We start from the raw sequence: 20,020 nt of genomic DNA on the forward strand, positions 1-20,020 counted from the left end.
CAATAACTTTGAGCAAAGCTCGTTTTGTTCCACCTGCAGATCTCGCCTACAAGGGAAATAGTGCTGCAGTTGAGGTCCATTAGCACTGTAAATTCTCTAGAGACAGTTTACAGGGTAGCCAATAGTTCAGCTGAACAATCTTTATACTTTTAGGGTACATCCCGGGTTTTTTAAGACTCTGTTTGGCAGCATAAATCTTCAGTGCAAGACGTGCATCACTGACTTTGCAGAAAAACACGACAGTGCTGTACATTGGGGTGTTATTGTTTGGGAGTTTTTAGGCTTGCTACTCTTCATACTTAGCTCCATTTGAGCTATAAAGTGTCTTCCTGGAGTAAAATGACGCTCAATGACTTTACAGGATGACTTGGGTGCTGAATTTTCATTTGTCTAAAAAGATGTTTTATATGCATATTTAAATTCACTTACTTATGCGCTAAGTCTTCAGTGAAAACTACCCAAGGAGCTTTGTACATTAAGTTGGAGGGGAGCATCCCTTGAAATAGCGGCCATTAAATTGATATTTTTGGGGCAATAGTCCAAGCTAATTTCCTCAAGATTGAAGCCCTGGGTTCTGCAATCCTCTGGCAAAGAAAGCATCCACTGTTTACAGATGGACTTTGCTTGCTTAAAGAAAGTAAAATCACATCCTTGACTTTTGTTGGAGTGACTGAAGTAAGCGGCATTTCTGTAACAGTTTCTGAAATGCTGCATTATAACCAGCTTCAGTTGGCTCTCTGCACCTTGATTAAGACTGCTGAGCACAACCTTGTTTGAGAATGGCACATTTTTATCCAAATATTAGATATTAAAAGAAATCAGTGTTAAAGTGACCTTTTATCTTTTTAGAAACTGTGGGGGAAGAGTACTACTGATCTTTTTCAAAGTGCATGACTGTAAAGTGATAAAATTGTATATTTTTCATAATGTGGGGAAAGTCTATTTGTGCTGCTTTAGAAATCAGTTTAAAGTTTGATTTCTGTTAAACCTGTGATCTTACAGCCCTGCTATATTTTCTGTATATGATTTACAAAGAACTGGAAAAGTTAGCACCTGCTGTTGTGTATATAGCAGAATTCTTTAGACCTTAGCACGCGTTTTTACCTATTATTGAACCACTCTGGCTTTTTTGGGGAGGGAAAGTAATAGTACAGATTTTTTTGATAATGTGTGTAAAACATTCATTTGAAATATTTTAGTAAAAATGAAGTAAGAGATTGATTGTGATAGTGTATACTTCTAGTTGAATAAAATAAAATACATTCTTTTTAAATAAACTGATGAATAAGATTTGGGAGACCACCCCTGAAATATCTTGCAGTAAGTACCATAGTTATGAATTCTGAACTAATTGAAAAAACTGGAAATCCACTAAATTCAGAATCAATTTTATTTGGGTAGATGTGAACGAAGTAGTCCCATTTATAACCAGGTTGTACATCACAGTAGGTTGTTACATTCAGACTTTCACACTTAGAAAATATATATATTATGTACAGGAATTTGCAAATAGGTGTAAACATACAATACTTTAAGATACCAGTACATTCCAAACAAAAATATCAGCAAGGCAAACACCTCAAAAATGATTCCAGTCAGCTAGCATTCAGAATCTCTCTTAAATAAAGTAGCTTTTATGTTTGACATCGTGTTGTTTTAATTATTACTAAAAATGAAGTTTCTTATTATAGATCAAATTTCATAGTATCTGGCTATTTTGATACTCAAAAATAGGCACTGATTTCTAGAAGGAAATTTTCTTCTTACTGATATAATTGAGCCAATATGGCTGGTTTTGCTAGTACAAAGTAATCCAGTGCTGGAGTAACTCAAGACAATTTAAACTTACGTCAAATGTATAAAGTTAGAATAGATACTGCAAAGCTGATTAAAATCTAGAAGCCTATATAACTCACCATAAACAATGCTGCAAACAGATCAGCTAAATTTTCATTTCACCTCCTCATTTCTTCATCTAAATTATACAAATTACCCTCCTCTTCATCTTTACAAAGTAGGTTTTGGCTAGCTACTCCTGCCTAGTCAACATAAAGGGATATCGAGCAAATTACCTCATGCTATCTCATCCATGTAGCACGTCCAAGTCCTGCTACAGGTGGCATACCAGGTGGTGGAATTGGAGGTGGTACAGGTGGCTGTCCACCGGGGGGAACAGTAGGCGGGGGGTAACTAGCTGGTGGCATTCCCAGCCCTGGAGGTGGATGAGGTGGTACTGCATGAGTTGGAGGCAGTCTTGGAGGTGGGAAGTTAGGGTTGTATGTAGGTGGAGGAGGATATCCAGGAGTAGGAGGTGGAATATTGGGTGGGGGGAAAGAAGTAGGGGGTGGAGGTGGAACTGGTGGTGGAGGGTTGGGAGGATAGACATGCGGATGATATGGTAGATGAGTTGGTGGTCCATAGGCCGGTGGTAAAGCTCCGTAAGTTGGTCCTTCTGTTTTCATCATTGACTGAAGACTTTGATAACCCTCCCCTGACATATAAGAATTTGTAGTAGACATCCCTGTAATATAACTGGTAGGGGGTGGGGGCGGGGGACGATGTGGCAGAGGGGGAGGTTGATGTACTGGGGCAGGATGAGCAGGGGGAGGAATCTGGACCTTTGGCATATCTACTGAGTCCACAGTAGTAGATTGCTCTGCTTCTCCCATTGAAACTGCAGTTGTCAAAGGAGGCTTGCGCTCTGGAAAAGAAAATTTAATTTATTTTTTTGAAGGATAGCAGCAATAACAGCTTCTGAATACTTTACATTTTTCTTCCAGTTAACATATCAAAAGAGGACTCAATTCTCTAAGTCTCTGAATGCCATATGGTATCCAGTAAGACCTTCTTAGGGCACTAGAAAATAACTAAGCTGCCTAACAAAGCTCCAAGGTTAGCTTTTCCCATTCGAAGAGTTAAATACATCTTTTCTTATTACTATTTTCTTATAATTTAAATATTGTTCTACAATCAGCAGAAATTAGCAGACTGGATGGACAGAATCACAACTAGCAGATTTAAAAAGTCGTGGGACCCAAGATACCAAAAATCTTTTGATCAGTGCTTCAATCTTCTTTAGTCCAGGCCTCCTTTCTACCTCTTTTATACTCCAGGAGGTGGATAACCCTCTGCACTTCACTTGCCTCCCATGTTGGGAACTATTATTTGAGAACACAGGCCAAAGTCTCAAGTCTTTAACACTCAGTTCTAAACCTGTTTACCAAAAGAAAGAAAAAAGAAAACTGGAGGGTAAGAAAGACACTGCAATAGATTGCTTGGGACATGAAATCTGATCAGCTTTGTTCCACTGATTAGTTTCAGGGAAGTCAGTACCTGACAGTCTGGGGAAGTTCATAAAAAGGTCAGAATTTTACAGAATTATACTTGGCCATTTCTGGGAAGAACATGCTTTAAGCTGTCATCTCTTTAAATAATTTTGTTTTGTTTTGTTTTTCCTCTTAATGCAGACATTATGAAGTAAGGAATACCACAATAAGAAGACTGACCTAATGGCAACATCTCTGTATGGTCGTACAGTCAGTATTAAAATGCCCAACAAAAGAGTTTGGGCCATCTTGACATCCACCTTGCTTGCATATATAAACATCTAAAACTGTTCACTAAGAAAAGCTATTTAGAAGCAGATACAGGGCAGTCATTTCCAGTGACATGCAACAACTAAACTGACAATGCTAAACGGAATTTGAGATGAATCCTCCTTCTAGTACTTCTATTCATTTGATCAATAAAGATTCTTAGTTTTCACCTGATTCTTCCTGAGAGCCCCAAAAGACAAGAGCTTGCCTCTAAAAGACTGTTCTTAAAATCTTTCAGTGCTTATACAATGATTTGCTTGTATAAAGAAAATCTAAGAGGAAAATTTTTAGATAACAAGGGAAACAAATTCATTACCTGCCTAAATAGGATTTACCTTATCTAAGCAGTTATAATTTTAACAACAGAATTGTCCCCTAGGACAGCTACATAATTGTATCATGCAAGGTGGGTATGCTGGCTGTGGTACCTAAGATTTCAATAACTTCCAGCTCCTAAATTATAGCAGGCAATAATTTCCCCATTTGCTCATTTTCAGAATCATTCTGGATGCAAGATGTGCATTCAGGATCTAACAACTGAAGGAATAATGAACATATTTAGAAGATCCCCTCCCTTCTCAATTAGATTTTAACAAGCAGGAAAAATGGTCCTACTATATTTCAGAGGACTGTTTTTCTCTCTTGTAGTTCCCTGTTAGAAGCTGTCATCTTACAGTTACATTATGGACCATGGTCTATAAAATATTTATGTCATATTTAAGGGTCACTGGAAGGACAGCTAATGCATCAAGGTGCTGGAAGCACATTTTTACTACAGTACAGTTTATTTTGCAAGCATAAGGCATCTGTGCAGTGTTGAAGTTCTCTGGCAGATGAAAGTCCTCTTTTGCAACACAGCAAAGAAAGTATCCCCCTGCAGAATTTCTATACTAAAGATGTAACATGGAGGACTTCTACAGGACAGTTGGAAGCTCCTCTAGTAATATGTTCTCAAAAGGATGGCAGATGCCATATTATAAGTCCGTTTTTGCCTGCCAGTGATAATTAGTTTTAGTCTTCTAGGCATTTAACAGTCACAGCTTTGTTTTGCCTTTGTCCACCTAGTATAGTCTTGTTTCTATCACAACTTTTTTGCTTCTGTCTGGAAATGCTTTTACTTGCCAAGCTGATTAATTAAGGCTATACAACCCCTGCTCCCACACCATTACCACCATCTGAATGAAAAGCAAGGCAATTAACAGCAAGAGTAAATGTGTTTAAGAAAATAAAAGCTTACCTGGAGGTGGATGTGCAGGAGGTATTGGTGGATGTGAAGTTTCAATTTTAGGAATTTTAGATGGTGGTGGTGGTTCTAAAAAACATTTGGAAGTTCCTAATTGGCTATTGCTCTGCAATATTTTCCAAATTCCAACTCTAGTCTCATGCTAATGATTACCATATCATATACAAAAGTACAGTGGAAATCCTATATACTAGGTATGTTTAATAAAGAAAACTAAAATCAAGACCTTTGTATAAATGAAGTGGCATCAAGTATCACGTACAAGTCTTCCAAAGGAACACATGCCTACAAGTTCAAGCTATGCAGTGAAGCATTTCTTAAGCTAGACTATATATTGATACAAAATGCCTTTTACTGGCAGCCATGCCAACAACCAATTACAAATGTCACTGATTACCAACAGATGACTTATTAGTGCAGCTATTTAATGACATGGTACCTTCAGTCACTTCAAGGTCCCACAGCTTGCTGAAGAACTACTCTAAATGATGCATGGAGTTATAAATTGAGAGTCGAGTAGTTTAGCAAGACTTCTACTGTACAGACTGTATCAAGGGACTCTTGGGGCACAGTTATACTCCATTTTTTCAAGTTTTGCAGCTAGGAACATTTTAAAAATAGTTACAGTATATATTTAAAGACACATTATTAGGATCAAAATAGTTTAGAACTGCCAAGCCTGTAAGCAAACAAACTAAGCACATGTCAGCAAATGACTTATTCTGGTTAAAATAGTAAAATGAAAGCAATATGAATAGAATATTAACATTTACCTGATGTCTTTGTTTCTTCTTTTGGAGATACAGCCTGTTTACAAAAAAAAAAAAAAAAACCATTGCAAAATACAAAGCATTTTAAAATGGTAACAAGCGAGCAAAATAGAAACAACTTACAGCCTGCTGAAGAGCTTTTGTACAGATCTGACTAAACCAGAACCGGTTTCCAACTCAGAACCAGTTTCCTCCTCCCTCCCTTTATTTGTTCCTATATTTTTATTAAGAGGTTAATAATGTCCAGTCTCTTTAGACAGATGCAACACAAACACTGAACAAAGGCAAATCACATTGGGAAAGCCCAGCTTAACTGGCAGAATGAAAAGACTGAAAAAATAGCAGTTATTTTAGATACAGCATTTCCTGCTGTTCTCACTGTTGAGTATTACATCTTGTTTAATTTATTTATCATCTACTGCACATACGTCATGGTCTGGTACACTGCTCACTGAGCTGAAAGCAAGAGACTTGGCCTCTGTTCCCGATTCTGCTTTGACCTGCCATTCAACCTTTGCCAAAATCACTTCAGGCCTTTATGCTTTATTTACCAGGACAGGAGGGCAGTGAAAGTGTTGCTCAGTGTAAAACATTTCAGAAGCCTTCAGATGGAAAGCATTGTATAAAAGCCAAATGTTACGCCAGAAGAAAAATTTATGCACACTGAGCAAAACCCCCAAAACCTCACATCATCCTTCCAATCACACGTTTTTGGTTGGGGTTTTGTTTTTGCCGTTTTGTTGTGGTGTTTTAAAGAATCACAGACAAGAGAGTAAGAAAAATCTTTCCAGCTTACTTAGTCCAACTAAGATGGCTAGCTGATGGTCTTTGAAAAAAGCAGAAAACCTAACTGAAATTTTAAATACAATAAGCTTAGTTACAAATGTATTTAGAATTAATGATAAAAGTCAGAGGGGTACAGTACACAGCTTTTGAATGAAAGGGTTCTTTTAAGGGACTATTTACCTCTAGGGGCTTTACCTTCACAAACTGTTGCTCAGTTCCCGTCACTTTAATTTCCACAGCAAGAACGGACATATATTTCACTCCAACGTGAACAATGAATTTTCCTTAATTCTGATGAGTGTTCTCAAGATTTTTGCTTGACTTGGCCAAGGCCTGCCTGAAGCTACCTCGTTCTTATACTGCTTTGATAGTCATTTCAATGCATCTCCAGTCACCTTCTGGCTACCTTCCTGCTTTTTAAGGACAATCTATTTTATCTTCCCATTCCAAACATACATACTTTTCTTGGTGACTCTCACAGACTCATCTGCTGCCTTCATCTTACTTGGGTGGTCCTTTCTCGATTTTCTAGCACTAAATTCCTTGTCTGTAAAACTGCATGCAAACATCAGATCGCCCTGCACTTTCAAATAGAAGCAGGTCTCCACTATGTATTGCAACATTTCCAAAAAATCACTCATTCTGCGAAGTCAGTTAATCACTTCAAGTGGCAAGCAATTAAATTATTGCGCATTTGTTAACATGGAACAATGTTCAGAAAATAACGTCACTGAGGTACAACATTAGAATGGAACAAGCAGACAGAAAACCAAACATCAGTTTAAGCTGTATTTATGCTGAAGGAAAAAAAATATCAAGAAGCAACAAAATTAAAGCCTATAAAAGTTTAAATCACTTCTCTAATAATGGCAGCTGCTAAAATAGAGATGAGCTTTCTTTTGGTCCTTCTACTGCACTGTAGTTTGTATTGCTCCAGCCATGACATCCAAGGGTCAACATTATTTATTAGCATGCTGATTGTTATTTAGTACTTTCATAATAAGCTCAATCCATACCACAAGAGAACTGTTCTTTTAGTGCTGTTTCTATGTGCATTAAAATTGTTCCCACTAACAATTTCTAGTTTAATCAAACTAAATATATTATTTACATCTAATGATTCACCAGTATATTTTTAGTGAAGTCAACTGAATGTTCAAGTGCTCTTCACCACCAGAGATGTAGAGGATCTGCAGATGCTTTAGACATCTGGTATGGGTCTGTAAGTCATGGGCCAATGCCTCAGCTGCTTGAAAGTAGCTTGGCTCAGTAGAACGTAATGGAGTTATAAGAGTTCATGTAAATGGAAAATCTGGCCTCCAGGAACAAAGTGTATTTATATTCTGTACAAACCAAAGAACAAGTCATTCAAAGCCCTATTTATAGAATGGGGCAAACATTTTAAGTAAGGTTTATGGTACATCTAACTGAAGAACATTTTAGAAGCACCAAGTAAATCTTTCAACCACTATACGTCTTGTTCTCCTAGACTGCTTTCTGGAGAAAGAAAGATTTCAGATCATTTGCTTTTCTCAAATTCATGCTGTTTGTGCTGTTCTCCTACAAAAAACCTACTGAGTCACACTTTGCTTTTTATTTTTTCTGGATGCCTACAGGGCACCAGGACTTACCTTTTTATCTGTACTATTCACTTCCTTAATTATGAGGTGATGAACCTCAAACTTAATTTCAAGAAAAGGCAAGTTGCTCTGAGGGCTTGACCAGAGGCATTTGTTAAAGAACAACAGATACTATTCAGGCAAAAGGCATCACTTTTTTCCATGAGGTAGCTCATTAACACATGGGATGAGGTGAAATCAGTAGTACTGTAGAGGTAGAGCCTTCACATGAATGAACAAGCATTCATAACAACTTACAGTCAGATGGACATACGCAGAAAAATCCAAATCGTTATTTATAGTTTCTGATATGCCAAACTGCCCCAGACATTTTTGCTGAAGAAAAATAAGAAAAGAGCTCTCCCAACTTTCAAGCTAACTAACACATTTTATCAGCTTTCTATGCTGAATAACTCTAAAGTTCAGTGCAAGAACTACGTATTTCAGTGCAGATTTTTTTCCTCTGGTAATTGCAAAATATAACCTACTACAAGACCAATGTTTTACAGACTTCGTTTTTTCTCTTTTTTGGGAGGCTACTATTATGAAGATGCCGCACTCTTCCAATTCCATTTCATTCTATCATTTGTTGCTTTTTCATGGCTTTTTGGTTTTGTTTGGGTTTTTTTTTCCTCTTGATGTCTGTTCTCTGGTTTGGGCATGCATTAATTACAAATTAGAGCAAAAGCTGTAAAAGCTGTACAGAATTTACTTCCTAAATGGACTTGTTGCAAAGATTTTACTTCTGAAGGCACTCTTCTTACTAAGTACATGCAAGAAGATTTGGGTAACACTTTAAGGCTTTTTTTTTTTGATAACTTGCAAGTGAGAAAAAAAACCACAAAAAGTGTAAATTAAAGTCTGAAAGCTTCATTTGAACTTGATGACTGTGGAAAAGCACTCGGAGTACTTGTGATATTATCCAACTGCCAGTGTACCTTCTTATTGTCAATGATGAGGTGATAATACAAAGTGAGACTTTAATGTATGATGCATTTATAGGCTTCCACTGTTATTTGATCATTTTGAAAGACTTTTTCTAAGAATTTTGACATACTTTTAGAAGTCACCATTCTCTTACATTTGTAATCAAAGACCAGAGAGTCGAATAATGTCTTCATCATCACTGTGCACATCTCTACATTCATGTATGGCACAAGAGGCCTTCCCTAAAACAAGCCTGCTTAATAGCAACAAGAAAATTTGATAGCACAGAACCACAAGCAATTAGAACCCTAATAGCTCATGCTGACTTAAAAGTGTCTCCACTGGTTTTGCCTCAAGTGCAGTAAGAATGCGGTATGCCAAAACTGGAAAGGCTGTTCTACACTAACATACCTGCCACATAACCAATAGAAGTCTACCACACAAAATTAATTACTAGGCTCATGCTTAAAGCTAACCGCAGTCTGCTGCACACTGCAGCCTTTAAATCAGCTGGACATCAGATCAGCTTGAAAATAAAACACAAGTTAAAGTTCAAAGTTAAACTTACTGCTGGTCTTTTAATCTGTCTAGGAGGACTTGACTGGGGAGAGGGCTTTTTAGATTGCTGTGCTTGTGTTTGCTGCTGCTGCTGCTGCTGTTGTTGTGCTGACTGTTGTGACTCTTTTTGCTGCTGAGTCTGTGATTGCTCTGAACTCTGGGACTGCTGTGATTGCTGTACTGTAGGTGCCTGGGGTGTAGATTGAAGAGATGGTGGCTGCTGCAACTGGTGAGGAGTATGATGAGGCATTTGCTGCTTTCCCTGTGAGTATAGATCCAGGATCTGATGACAGATGTCTTAAAAAAAAAAAAAAAAAAATCCAAAAGATTATACCTCCATTAACATGCAAGTGTATATTTAATACACAATTATCAACTAAGCTTTTTACTGGACATCAACTTCAGAATAATTCATTGCAAATATTACTTGACTTTTTTAAAACAGATTATTTTTCAATTTATACTTGCATTTCTGAGTTTCTTCTGCCTATGCTGAACAATATATAGCTGTATAGGGATCTAGACAGGCTGGATCAATGGGCTGAGGCCAACTGTATGAGGTTCAGCAAGGCTAAATGTTAGGTCCTGTGCCTGGGTCACAACAACCCCATGGAACGCTACAGGCTTGGGGAATAGTGGCTGGAAAGCTGCCCAGCGGAAAAAGACCTGGGGGTTTTGGTCGACAGCTGGCTGAATGTGAGCCAGCAGTGTGCCCGGGTGGCCAAGGCAGCCAACGGCATCCTGGCCTGTATCAGAAATAGTGTGGCCAGCAGGAGCAGGGAAGTGATCACCCGCCTGTACTTGGCACTGGCAAGGCCACACCTCGAGTACTGTGTTCAGTTTTGGGCCTCTTACTACAGGAAAGACATTGAGGTGCTGGAGCATGTCCAAAGAAGAGCAATGAAGCTGGTGAAGGGTCTAGAGCAGAAGGCTTATGAGGAGCGGCTGAGGGAACTGGGGTTGTTTAGCCTGGAGAAAAGGAGGCTGAGGGGAGACATTGTCGCTCTTTACAACTACCTGAAAGGAGGTTGTAGCGAGGTGGGTGTTGGTCTTTTCTATCAAGTAACTAGCCATAGGATGAGAGGAAATGGCCTCAGGTTGTGCCAGGAGAGATTTAGATTGGATATTAGGAAAAATTTCTTCACCGAAAGGGTTGTCAAGTGTTGGAACAGGCTGCCAAGGAAAGTGGTTAAGTCACCATCCCTGGCGGTATTTAAAAGACATGTAGATGTGGTGCTTAGGGACATGGTTTAGTGGTGGACTTGGCACTGTTAAGGTTAACAGTTGGACTTGATGATCTTAAAGGTCTTTTCCAACCCAAAAGATTCTATGATTCTATAGCACTCCTTCCAGAAGAAGAACAAAGTGTCTTGGTATTAATACACTCTATGTCATTATTGTGTGCTTGGAGAGCCAGGTAACCATGTAACAACAGGGCAGTAATACAGTAAGAAAGTGGGTGAAAGATTGTATGTTAAAACATACATGTCTAGTTAGGCCAGTCAAAAAAGTTTCAGGAAACTAAGTAAAGGACTAGTACTAAGTTATTTTTCCAACACATTAGGAGCTAAAAGTCTGTAAGAAAATGTGTAGGACCAACTGATAACCAGGTGCAAGAGCAGCACTCAAGGAAAAGAAAACCTTTCTAGAAAAGCTAAATGAGTTTTTTCCATGAACATTCACTAATGCAGTAGCAGAAACTGGAGAGATATTCCATTCTACAACGCTCTTTGACAAGGATTCAGTAGCGGATCTATCAGAAACTGAAGGGACTCTGAAAAAAACTGTAATACAAACAGAACAGGTAACCATTTAAGAAATCATCAGAACTGTAGGGTATTCACCTGAAAGTTGTAAGAGCAACAAAGGCCAAACCACCTGAACAGCAACACATACCGTTTCACTTAAAAATTCCATAGAACCCAATGCCAGATTGTAACATGCATCGATTTTTAAAGAAGGTTTCTAAAGCAATTTACGGAACTAGAAGTATGCTTAGCCTGACATTTGTACCAGGTAAGTCATTAAAAATTTTAATGAAGACAAATTAGTGGCCATATAACCACAATTTACTTAACAAGAGTCAAGAAAGGTCCTGCTTTATTTTATTAACTTCCTGGGGTTCTCTCCCTCAAGAGGGCAAGCAACAGGTAAATATGAGCAATGTATACACACAAAAGGAATAGTACTAAGATATCTGTATTGATGAAAAAGATCTATAATTCATCCCCTGCCAGAATTCTCACACACACCAGAATTCATCCCCACAATCTGTCCCTCAGTCGTGGTACACCGTAAAAAACCCCTAATAACCTAGCATAATTTGGTTAAAGAGGTCAATCATCAATGAGAAAATTACTGGAAACCAGGCTCCATTAGTTCCAGTGTTTGTAGAGCTGCTTATTTAAAATGGGGAGAAGGGAATAATTAAAAAATAAGAAAATGCACACCATGACAACTTAGCAGCTAATTATCCGTGTTATAAACTAAACAAGTCATAAAGCAAATACTGACTAGAAGACTAATCATGATAACTAAATAAGCTTCCAGACTAAGCCCATCTAATAAGTTTAATTTAAAACCCAGTTAAGGCATAGCACATATGATCCAAGTTACATACTCTACACGTGATTATTTTTACTAAAACCTAAAAAGAAAGCAATTTGCATTTACTTATGACCTAGGTCACACAGTTAAAGGAAATACTCCTCTCTGTTTATGGCAAATGTTTTTCATACCTTCCAGTACATCAACAGGAACATCTTGGACAAACTGCTCCCACCATCGCCTGTACATTGGTTTTGACGTCCATTCCTGTATTTCAAACTTACACAAACGGCCTGCTAAGTACATAACTGCAACAGCTATGATCTCAGGTTCCCACTGTAGTGACAGTGTAGTGCAGAGACTGGAATATAAAAAAAACCAAAACACAACCCTGAAGACAATTCTGATTGTCAAAGTACAACACTTCAATGCACGACAGCTATAATTAACAGGGTAAAAAAATCCCACCACACTTTAATTAAAATTGTCTGAGATGTTAAGAGCCTTGTTAAGCAAAAGAGTTTACAAAACTAAACTGTTTCTGCACTATTGCTATCATGAAACAAGGTAATTTTACACAGATAATACAGAGGGGATATGCCTACAGAAGCAATACACCACATAGGAACATCAAGTTTGGAGTTTAAAAATAGAAAACCTAACACTATAAGGGTGTGGAAGAAGAGGGAAAAGACAGCATTATATTCCAGGTTTGAGCAGCTACATTCCACTGTAGTTCCACCTGTAGGGTTAACGAAATACAGCATTCATGTTTGCTGCTACACAACTGTGCTGTCACTGCGTTACACTGGTTGGGGAATGATGCCCACATCTGCATTTTAAGAGCGTCCAAAGATTTTTCAATAAAATGTAAACAAGTACTAAATAAACCCAACCCCCCCCCACAGAACAGCCAACATGAACTTGTAAAGCAACTTGTCAAGCACGACGCAAGTTTGAGATCAAGCTGCAAAAACTGTAAAAGGTTCTCTTGAAAAGCCTTTGTTAAAGCTAATGCTAAAATAACTGATATTATTGGTATTACTGACATTGACTGACTAAGTTCCTGTCATAATCAGTTACTGTTTCCTGATATTAATTTTAAATGACAAAATTTGTTTTTCCCTTTTTTCTTTCTTTTTCCTCCATAGATTCTGTAACATAGGATCTGCTTAAAGAATTTTAGATCCAGCTCACCAGTTAAGTTTCTGCAAATTGACTGATGAATTCATTATTATGTCTTTAAATGCATCAAAATAGTACCCTAGGCAGCGGTTTAAATCCATTTTCTCTCCAGTGGGCTACATGTAACTGAAGGCCAGTGGGATACTTCAACACTGGCAGAATCAGGTCAGCAGTAAACAGTAAAAGACAAAAGAACTAGCTCTTAGAACACTGTTTTCTTATTATTAATTTATGACATTTACTTGGGGGGTGTACTGCAGCTGCATAAACAGAGAACCCCCTATTCTAAAGGCCTGTACTGCAAAGTACAGAATTATTTTCCCAGGATCCTAGAAAACAAGTACACTTCTAATGTGGTGCCTATTAAGTAAGCACAAGACAGCCTCTCAAAAACAGACATAAGTATTATTTGAAACAATCACTCCAACTTCATACTAATGTTTTCCTGAAGTGCAGCTTTTTTAATTATTAAATTTCTTCAATTATTAAACACCATCTAATTCCAAGTACAGTCCAAAGTTTGATGGATAAATAACCTAAGTTTTCCCTGACAAACTTAACAGTGACAGTCAAGCCACATTTTTGTTCCACCTGTCAAATCATCACCTGCAAGACTGACAGCAGCTGAAGTAAACATCTCACTAAGCAACCTTTTGCTCAAATTAATTTGGAGAGTTTAGGTGCTATCTACAGAATTTGGACCCACATGGGGCTACTTCAAATAAGGCATATGAATAAAAATGCAACTCTTTTTTAATGGTATTCTGCTGCTGTAGGTATGACTGAAAGCAATGTATTTAGCATTTCTGAATAGTCAGGCCACTTACATGTTTTCTTAAGGGTTTGCTATGGAGATTAAAAATTACATTTAACCGTCCTTGGTGAATTAACTTGCCTAGCTCTGTAGAATCCTCCTTATCAAGACTAAAGTGTATCAAGTCATTTTGTTTTGGTTTTTTTTCCAACACATGAAAAATGCTTCTACACACACTCCTATTAATTGATGCGATCCTTGTATTGCAAATCCATTATTCAAGAAACTTTAAAGCTAGAGCTAAAACCTGTATTCATCACTGAATTTAATGGCTAGTTTACTATTACCAAAACATTGCTTTAAAAAAAACAAAAAACCATTGACGAACATGATGGAATTGCGAAGTTACCTTCCTGTGTCAGAATGTGCCACATATATCTCAGATTGGGCAAGAAGCCAGCTTCTATCCCAGAGATCTATAATTTGGTTTGGCCCTTTCAAACAGCAGCTTTTTTTTTTAACACAGCACTAAATCATTACCACAAAATTGCAAAGGTCTTAATGGTCTCCTTCTATACTAATCCTAGATTCCCTGCTCAATGGAACTATCATGGCAATGATGCAAAGAAAAACTGAAAGAAAGAAAACATATAATAAGCAGAAAACATAAACATTTGTCAAAGAAATATCTAACCCAGAATAAAGTAAGCAACAGTAAGTATTTCACTTTCAAAAGGTTTCCTAGAATTATCTTACCTGTCATTGACAAACGTCCATGCCATTTGAACCAGTTTTTGAATTTTATTTTTGTCTCCTGAAAAACAATCAGGAAAGTTGTAAGAAATAAAATTAGGAAGGACAAACAATTTGAAATAGAATATTCTTGCACTGTTAATATACATTAATTTTTGAAAATTAATAACAGGCATTACTTGCTCACCCTGTAATGTTTTACCTTTGAGTTGTTTGGCATATTTGAGAAGAAACTGGTATGGATGTTCCACTTGCAAATCGAACTTTATTGTTTGTAGTAAGATTCTTTCAAGAACCATCACTTCTTCCTAGAGAATGTTACAAGGTAACCACAATATTATTCCTTCTTTTACTTACAAATATTTTATGCTGGTATAAAGCATGACTGCATAGCATCTCCAGGCAAACATCTTTGCTTCTGCTTGATTAGGGTTTGTTTCCAAGGAGAACAGAAATCTCTCCAACTTAAAAGATTATTTTAAACCCAGATACTTTTTCTTCAGTTTTATTTGTCAGGAGAGGGGATGTGGTGTTTAAAATTCCTTCCACTCCATGGAGGAAAGAATTGAACCAGACACAGCACAAAAGTACCAAACATACAAAATCACAACAAAACGGTAAGCTCTCACCACATTTCTCTCCCAAGTTTCAGATCCTTCTGCTATTTATAATACGCAAATTTTGAGAGAACCATAGTTTTGCTAAGTCAAATACTCTAAACAGGAAGTTTCTCAATACTTTTGAGATGTAGTTGTATTACTTGACTTAAAATTTGCCATTAATCGCTTCCTAAAACAACATTAAGACTGTCAAATACGGTTTATGTCTTGATGACATTCCCAGCTTTGATCGGAATTACTTGAATTTACTTTAATTTCCAAAATAACACCAGAATTTACATGAAATCAAACGTAAACTTTTAATGCAAAGGATTATCCCAGTAGGCTCCCATAGCTACTTGTATTAGAAAGAATTATTTTCGTAGTTACCTATCACATTACCCAAAAGAGCCATAAATGCATGCTGAACATATAATTTTATTTAGAACAACTGAAAATCAGCTAGTGCTCTAATGAATGTATGCCACTTTGCTGGAGTACAATAAGATTAAATAAATTTCAACATGAGTATTTTTACCTTTGGGTCATCTCCAAACTGTCCAAACTGTACATCATTTAGCAAGCTACGAGCTGTTTTAATTATATCTTTACATTTCTTAGGAGTTTCTTCGACTTTTCCTGCCAGGAAGAGACAGCAGGCTCCTGTCACCTAAAAAAAAAAGTGCTTTCAAAAAGTTGTCTGCATGTAGATGTGCAATACAGTATAGCACTGTAAAAGCACTGTCAGTTTCCATTAACAGTTCTGTAGAAGTTTCCCAGGAAAGACTTAATTAGCTTATTAATTTCTGATTTTATTTTAGTGTTAATTTAAGCTTGTACTTTCTCAAAGGAAAAATACAAAATTTGGAGGACTGTCCATTTTATACAACTTTACTTCAAGGTCAGAAACCCAAAGAATTTGTCCTGGTTCAGCATAGTCTGTCAAGCAGTTTTAAGATGGTATTACACTGCTTTTTTTCTTTTAGCCAATACAGGAGCACCAGAACTATAGCTGTTACTCTTTCTAAAGAACGGTATCAGCAAGACATAACTGCAATGTCAATATAAATATGCTTCTAAGCATAAACAGAAATGTGTAAACAAGCAAGAACAGTGTATTTTAAACTGTAATGATCAAAAGATAAATGCTGATTTTTCATCATTCAGAGTGGTGGCCAGCAGTAGTACCCAAGTGACTTATCACCATTTCAAATAGTCCATGCCCAGTGCAATCATTGTATTGTCATCAATACTGTAAATACTTACATATCTTGGGAATTGTTTAAAGGAATGAAACATATAAAACCGATGGAAATAAATTATTCCGGTTGCTAGAGTATCATAATGTCTGTGGTGCAGAATAAGGACTTTCAAACAGGGCACAAACCAAATTTAAAACCAAACATACACAAAGGAAAAGATACATTCTGCTGTCTCGAGTACCTCAAGTAACTAACTGTCTGTTCAATGACCAGTTAGAAAAAACGGCAAGTAAAACAGGAGCTTCAGAAAAAAAGCCACAAAACCCCTCAAGACTGTGTAAATACTATGATTCAGCCCAGATGAAGTTGATATCTAAAGCATTTATTGGAAGCGTGTGAAGTCCCAATCATGTTTATAGCAGGATCCACACAATGTCATCCTTGTGTTAAACCATACCTCTTCAGAGAAGGTCAAAACCAGCAGCAGGTATTTTGAAGGAACAGAACAATTATCACTTCACGTTGAAGTGTTGGTGTGGAGGAAAGTTACTAACTATTCACACCTACAAATACAAATGAAATCTGAACATGCTCCCTACTCTTCTCTTTAAGGAGAAGAGTAAAATTTTATCTTCAACAGGTTTTATTAAACAAAGAACAGAGAAGATTAAAAGAAGCATAGGAATATAGGAAGCAAAAAGTTTAAGTGGCAGTCTGTGAGAAAGTGGGACAGTGAGGAGAACTTACTAATATATACAGAGTTGTAAATCCCAACCTGATCTAAAAAAAAACCCCAGAGGTTAGAAGCCTCAGATATATACCTCAAAATAGGTAGACAAATGAATGCAAAATGCAAAATTTGAGAAGTTACGTAGATTAATGTAGTAAGAGACTGACTTCCCTAACTACCAAAAGTTATCCTTAATTGGCAAGTCTGTATCACCTTACTTCTCTATTGCTAAAACGGTTCCGTTGAAACCTTGTTTATCCAATGAATGGATAAAAACTGTGTAGGAACACAGTACATCAAAAGGCAAGTAAACTCAAAAAGATTTTTGATTAATGATTAAGAAACATTTTAACAGCTAACTAAACACATGACATTTCTTGTACATTTTATTCTGAAAACTCCCATTCATAAAGACATTTCATACCAACATCAGTTTAAAGGATACAGCCCTAAACGTGTCCCCACATCAAATATGAATCTGGCCCCCTCCCGGCGGTATCGCGCCTCAGTGGCTGGATCAAGCCCTTCTAGCTGTGACGGTGTATGTGCCAAATCTTTCTTATCCCAGTACCAACATGGCTTTGTATGGTCCAGGTTTGCCAAGTTTACAGAAGGGCTGGAATTTTCTTTATTCTCCTTCATTTATTAAAACAGAATTGTTCTTGCTTTTTAAGTTTTCAAAAATGAAGTCTTCAGATAGTCGCTTCAGGACCTTTAAGAAAAGACAAAACGATTTCTTTAAAAATGGAGGGGACTTCCCCCTCCCCGCTCAAAGATGAGTAAAGACGAATAGTGTTTAGTCTTACCCGTTGGAAGGGACTTTTTCTATGCTCAAAGACAAGTAATGTTTAACCTTGCCCTTAATCCTCCCCATATACTGCAAAATCAATTCAAAGAAATAGACACAGGTTATCTTTGCTATTATCTGCTTAATAAAGAAACTTCAAGAATGCATTATCAACAATATCTGATACTTCTTAGTAGAACAACTTTCACCTACTTTGTCCACAAAATAGGGAAAAGCAATTCAGTGATGGTAGCAGCAAGATTTGAAAAGTTGGGAGGGGATCAAGTTGCTGTTCATAACTACGAAACACATTCATTAGGTCAGTCTGAATGGCAATTTAAATACTTGGTCTCCCGAAAATATCCCTGGTTGGTAAGATAGCAGCAACCACTTGGCAAAAAGCTTTGTAAAGTGGTCTGTACTTGTATTACTTGAAGAAAAAAAAGGTAGCGTTCTTTCACATACCAAGACCAAGACAACTGATGTGAGTCTGTAAAGTAAGGCGGTATCTAACGTTGTCAAAAAACAAGGCAGTTGATTACAGTCAAAGAGTGTGCTACTCTCCTGTGTTTACCAGCACATCAGGTAGGTATATTTACATCACAAAGCTCTGCAGGCAACTTTCTGGTGTTTTGAGTTATGACTGATGTTCAGCCATGCCTCAATGTAAAGAATGAAGACTATCTTGCTGCCTTCATTTCTTTCAGGCACAAAACTACTCTTACTGTAATTCCATAAGCTACAGATAATACGCACAAATTACTGCAGTCACCTGCAAATGTTCGCATTACAAAGAGTGATTAAAGTATGATGCAATATATTTGCTCTAAGCAAAACAGTCAGAGGAAGACCCAAACTTAAAACACTTAAAATTAAGCTGTTACGTTTTCCAGATGTTTCTCTTCTGAAAACGGAAGAAAGATCACATCAACTGCCAGAAAAATGATGCCTGCAATCAGCATCTCGCTCAAATTCAAAAAGTTTCTCTTTTTCAGAATAAAGAAAACCATCCTTGCGCCACGTTGTTTTTGGAAGAACCTTCACAACTAATGGTACCGATCACAGACCAATCCAAACTCTGTCACAAATACGTGAATGGCTACTTAAAACTATCTCCAGACCCAACAAAAGAGTGCCATGTCACGACGACACACTCGCATCACATTTACCTAGAATGCACTATTTTTTTTTACGACTGTTAGGGTTCTTCTTCCTTACAAGTTATTTTGCTTCCTAACGCTCTGAACGGTTTAAAACCCTCTTAACACCAAAATCGCCCGAAGCGACGAGACCCGCTTCTCCGAGCAGCGAAAGCATTTCTGATTACAAAATCAGGAATAAAAACCACCAACGCGACAACATCTTCAACGAACCACCTCAAGCATCCCGATCCAAACCGTAGCGACCAAAAAGAAAAATAAAAAGTTTTTCTTCTGCGTTCTTACGCACCCCATTAACACAGACAAGACTTCAGGAGCTCGATCCCTGCTCTTTTACATCCTACCTCAGACGAACCATCCGACCGAGAGCCCAGCTCCGTCCCCTGCAGCCCCCAAACCGGCGAGGGGGTGTGTGCAGCTCCTCCCAGACCCGGCCGGCCCGCCCGCCCGCCCGCCGCAGACGAGGCGGCCGGTGCCCGGGGAGGCGCTCGCTCCCCGCCCCGGCCTCCCCGCTCCCTTTCCCTCTTCCCCAGGCCCCAGCTCTGGCCGGCGGGCGGCGCGGGAGAGCGGGCGGGCGGCCCCAGCCGCCGGCGCCCCGCAGCCCCGGGCAGGCGCGACGCACTCACAGGCCACGCGTGGGAGAGAAAAGCCCAGCGGAGCGCAGAAGCCTCTAACGACAGCGCAGCCTCCGCGCCCTGCGCGCCGCCATCTTGGGAACCAGGCCAGGCCGCTCGTGCGTCATCACGTCGGCGTCACGAGGGCATAGCGCGCGAGGACGGGGACCCTGCTGCCTAACGGCCAATG

At 38.2% G+C, this 20,020-nt stretch overlaps 1 protein-coding gene across 3 annotated transcripts; it reads right to left on the reverse strand.

Moving 5' to 3' along the window:
• Positions 1-1,372: 1,372 nt before the first annotated feature.
• CCNK (cyclin K) lies at positions 1,373-20,009 on the reverse strand. Of its 3 annotated transcripts, none has more exons than XM_075029868.1 (11): positions 19,843-20,009; positions 17,715-17,981; positions 16,604-16,685; positions 15,876-16,007; positions 14,941-15,046; positions 14,742-14,799; positions 12,238-12,407; positions 9,510-9,796; positions 5,613-5,646; positions 4,834-4,908; positions 1,373-2,701 (listed from the first exon to the last, which is right to left on the reverse strand). In XM_075029868.1, the coding sequence occupies exons 2-11, from the start codon at positions 17,909-17,911 to the stop codon at positions 2,079-2,081; spliced, it is 1,764 nt and encodes a 587-aa protein (XP_074885969.1). In that variant the 5' UTR covers positions 17,912-17,981; positions 19,843-20,009; the 3' UTR covers positions 1,373-2,078. The 3 variants fall into 3 exon arrangements, with proteins under 3 accessions (XP_074885969.1, XP_074885970.1, XP_074885971.1); XM_075029869.1 differs by lacking the exon at positions 19,843-20,009 and adding an exon at positions 19,561-19,652; XM_075029870.1 differs by lacking the exons at positions 16,604-16,685; positions 19,843-20,009 and having other exon boundaries at positions 17,694-17,782.
• Positions 20,010-20,020: the final 11 nt, after the last annotated feature.

The sequence above is a fragment of the Buteo buteo genome, chromosome 6 (genome assembly GCF_964188355.1).
Source record: "Buteo buteo chromosome 6, bButBut1.hap1.1, whole genome shotgun sequence".
NCBI classification, from domain to species: domain Eukaryota; kingdom Metazoa; phylum Chordata; class Aves; order Accipitriformes; family Accipitridae; genus Buteo; species Buteo buteo.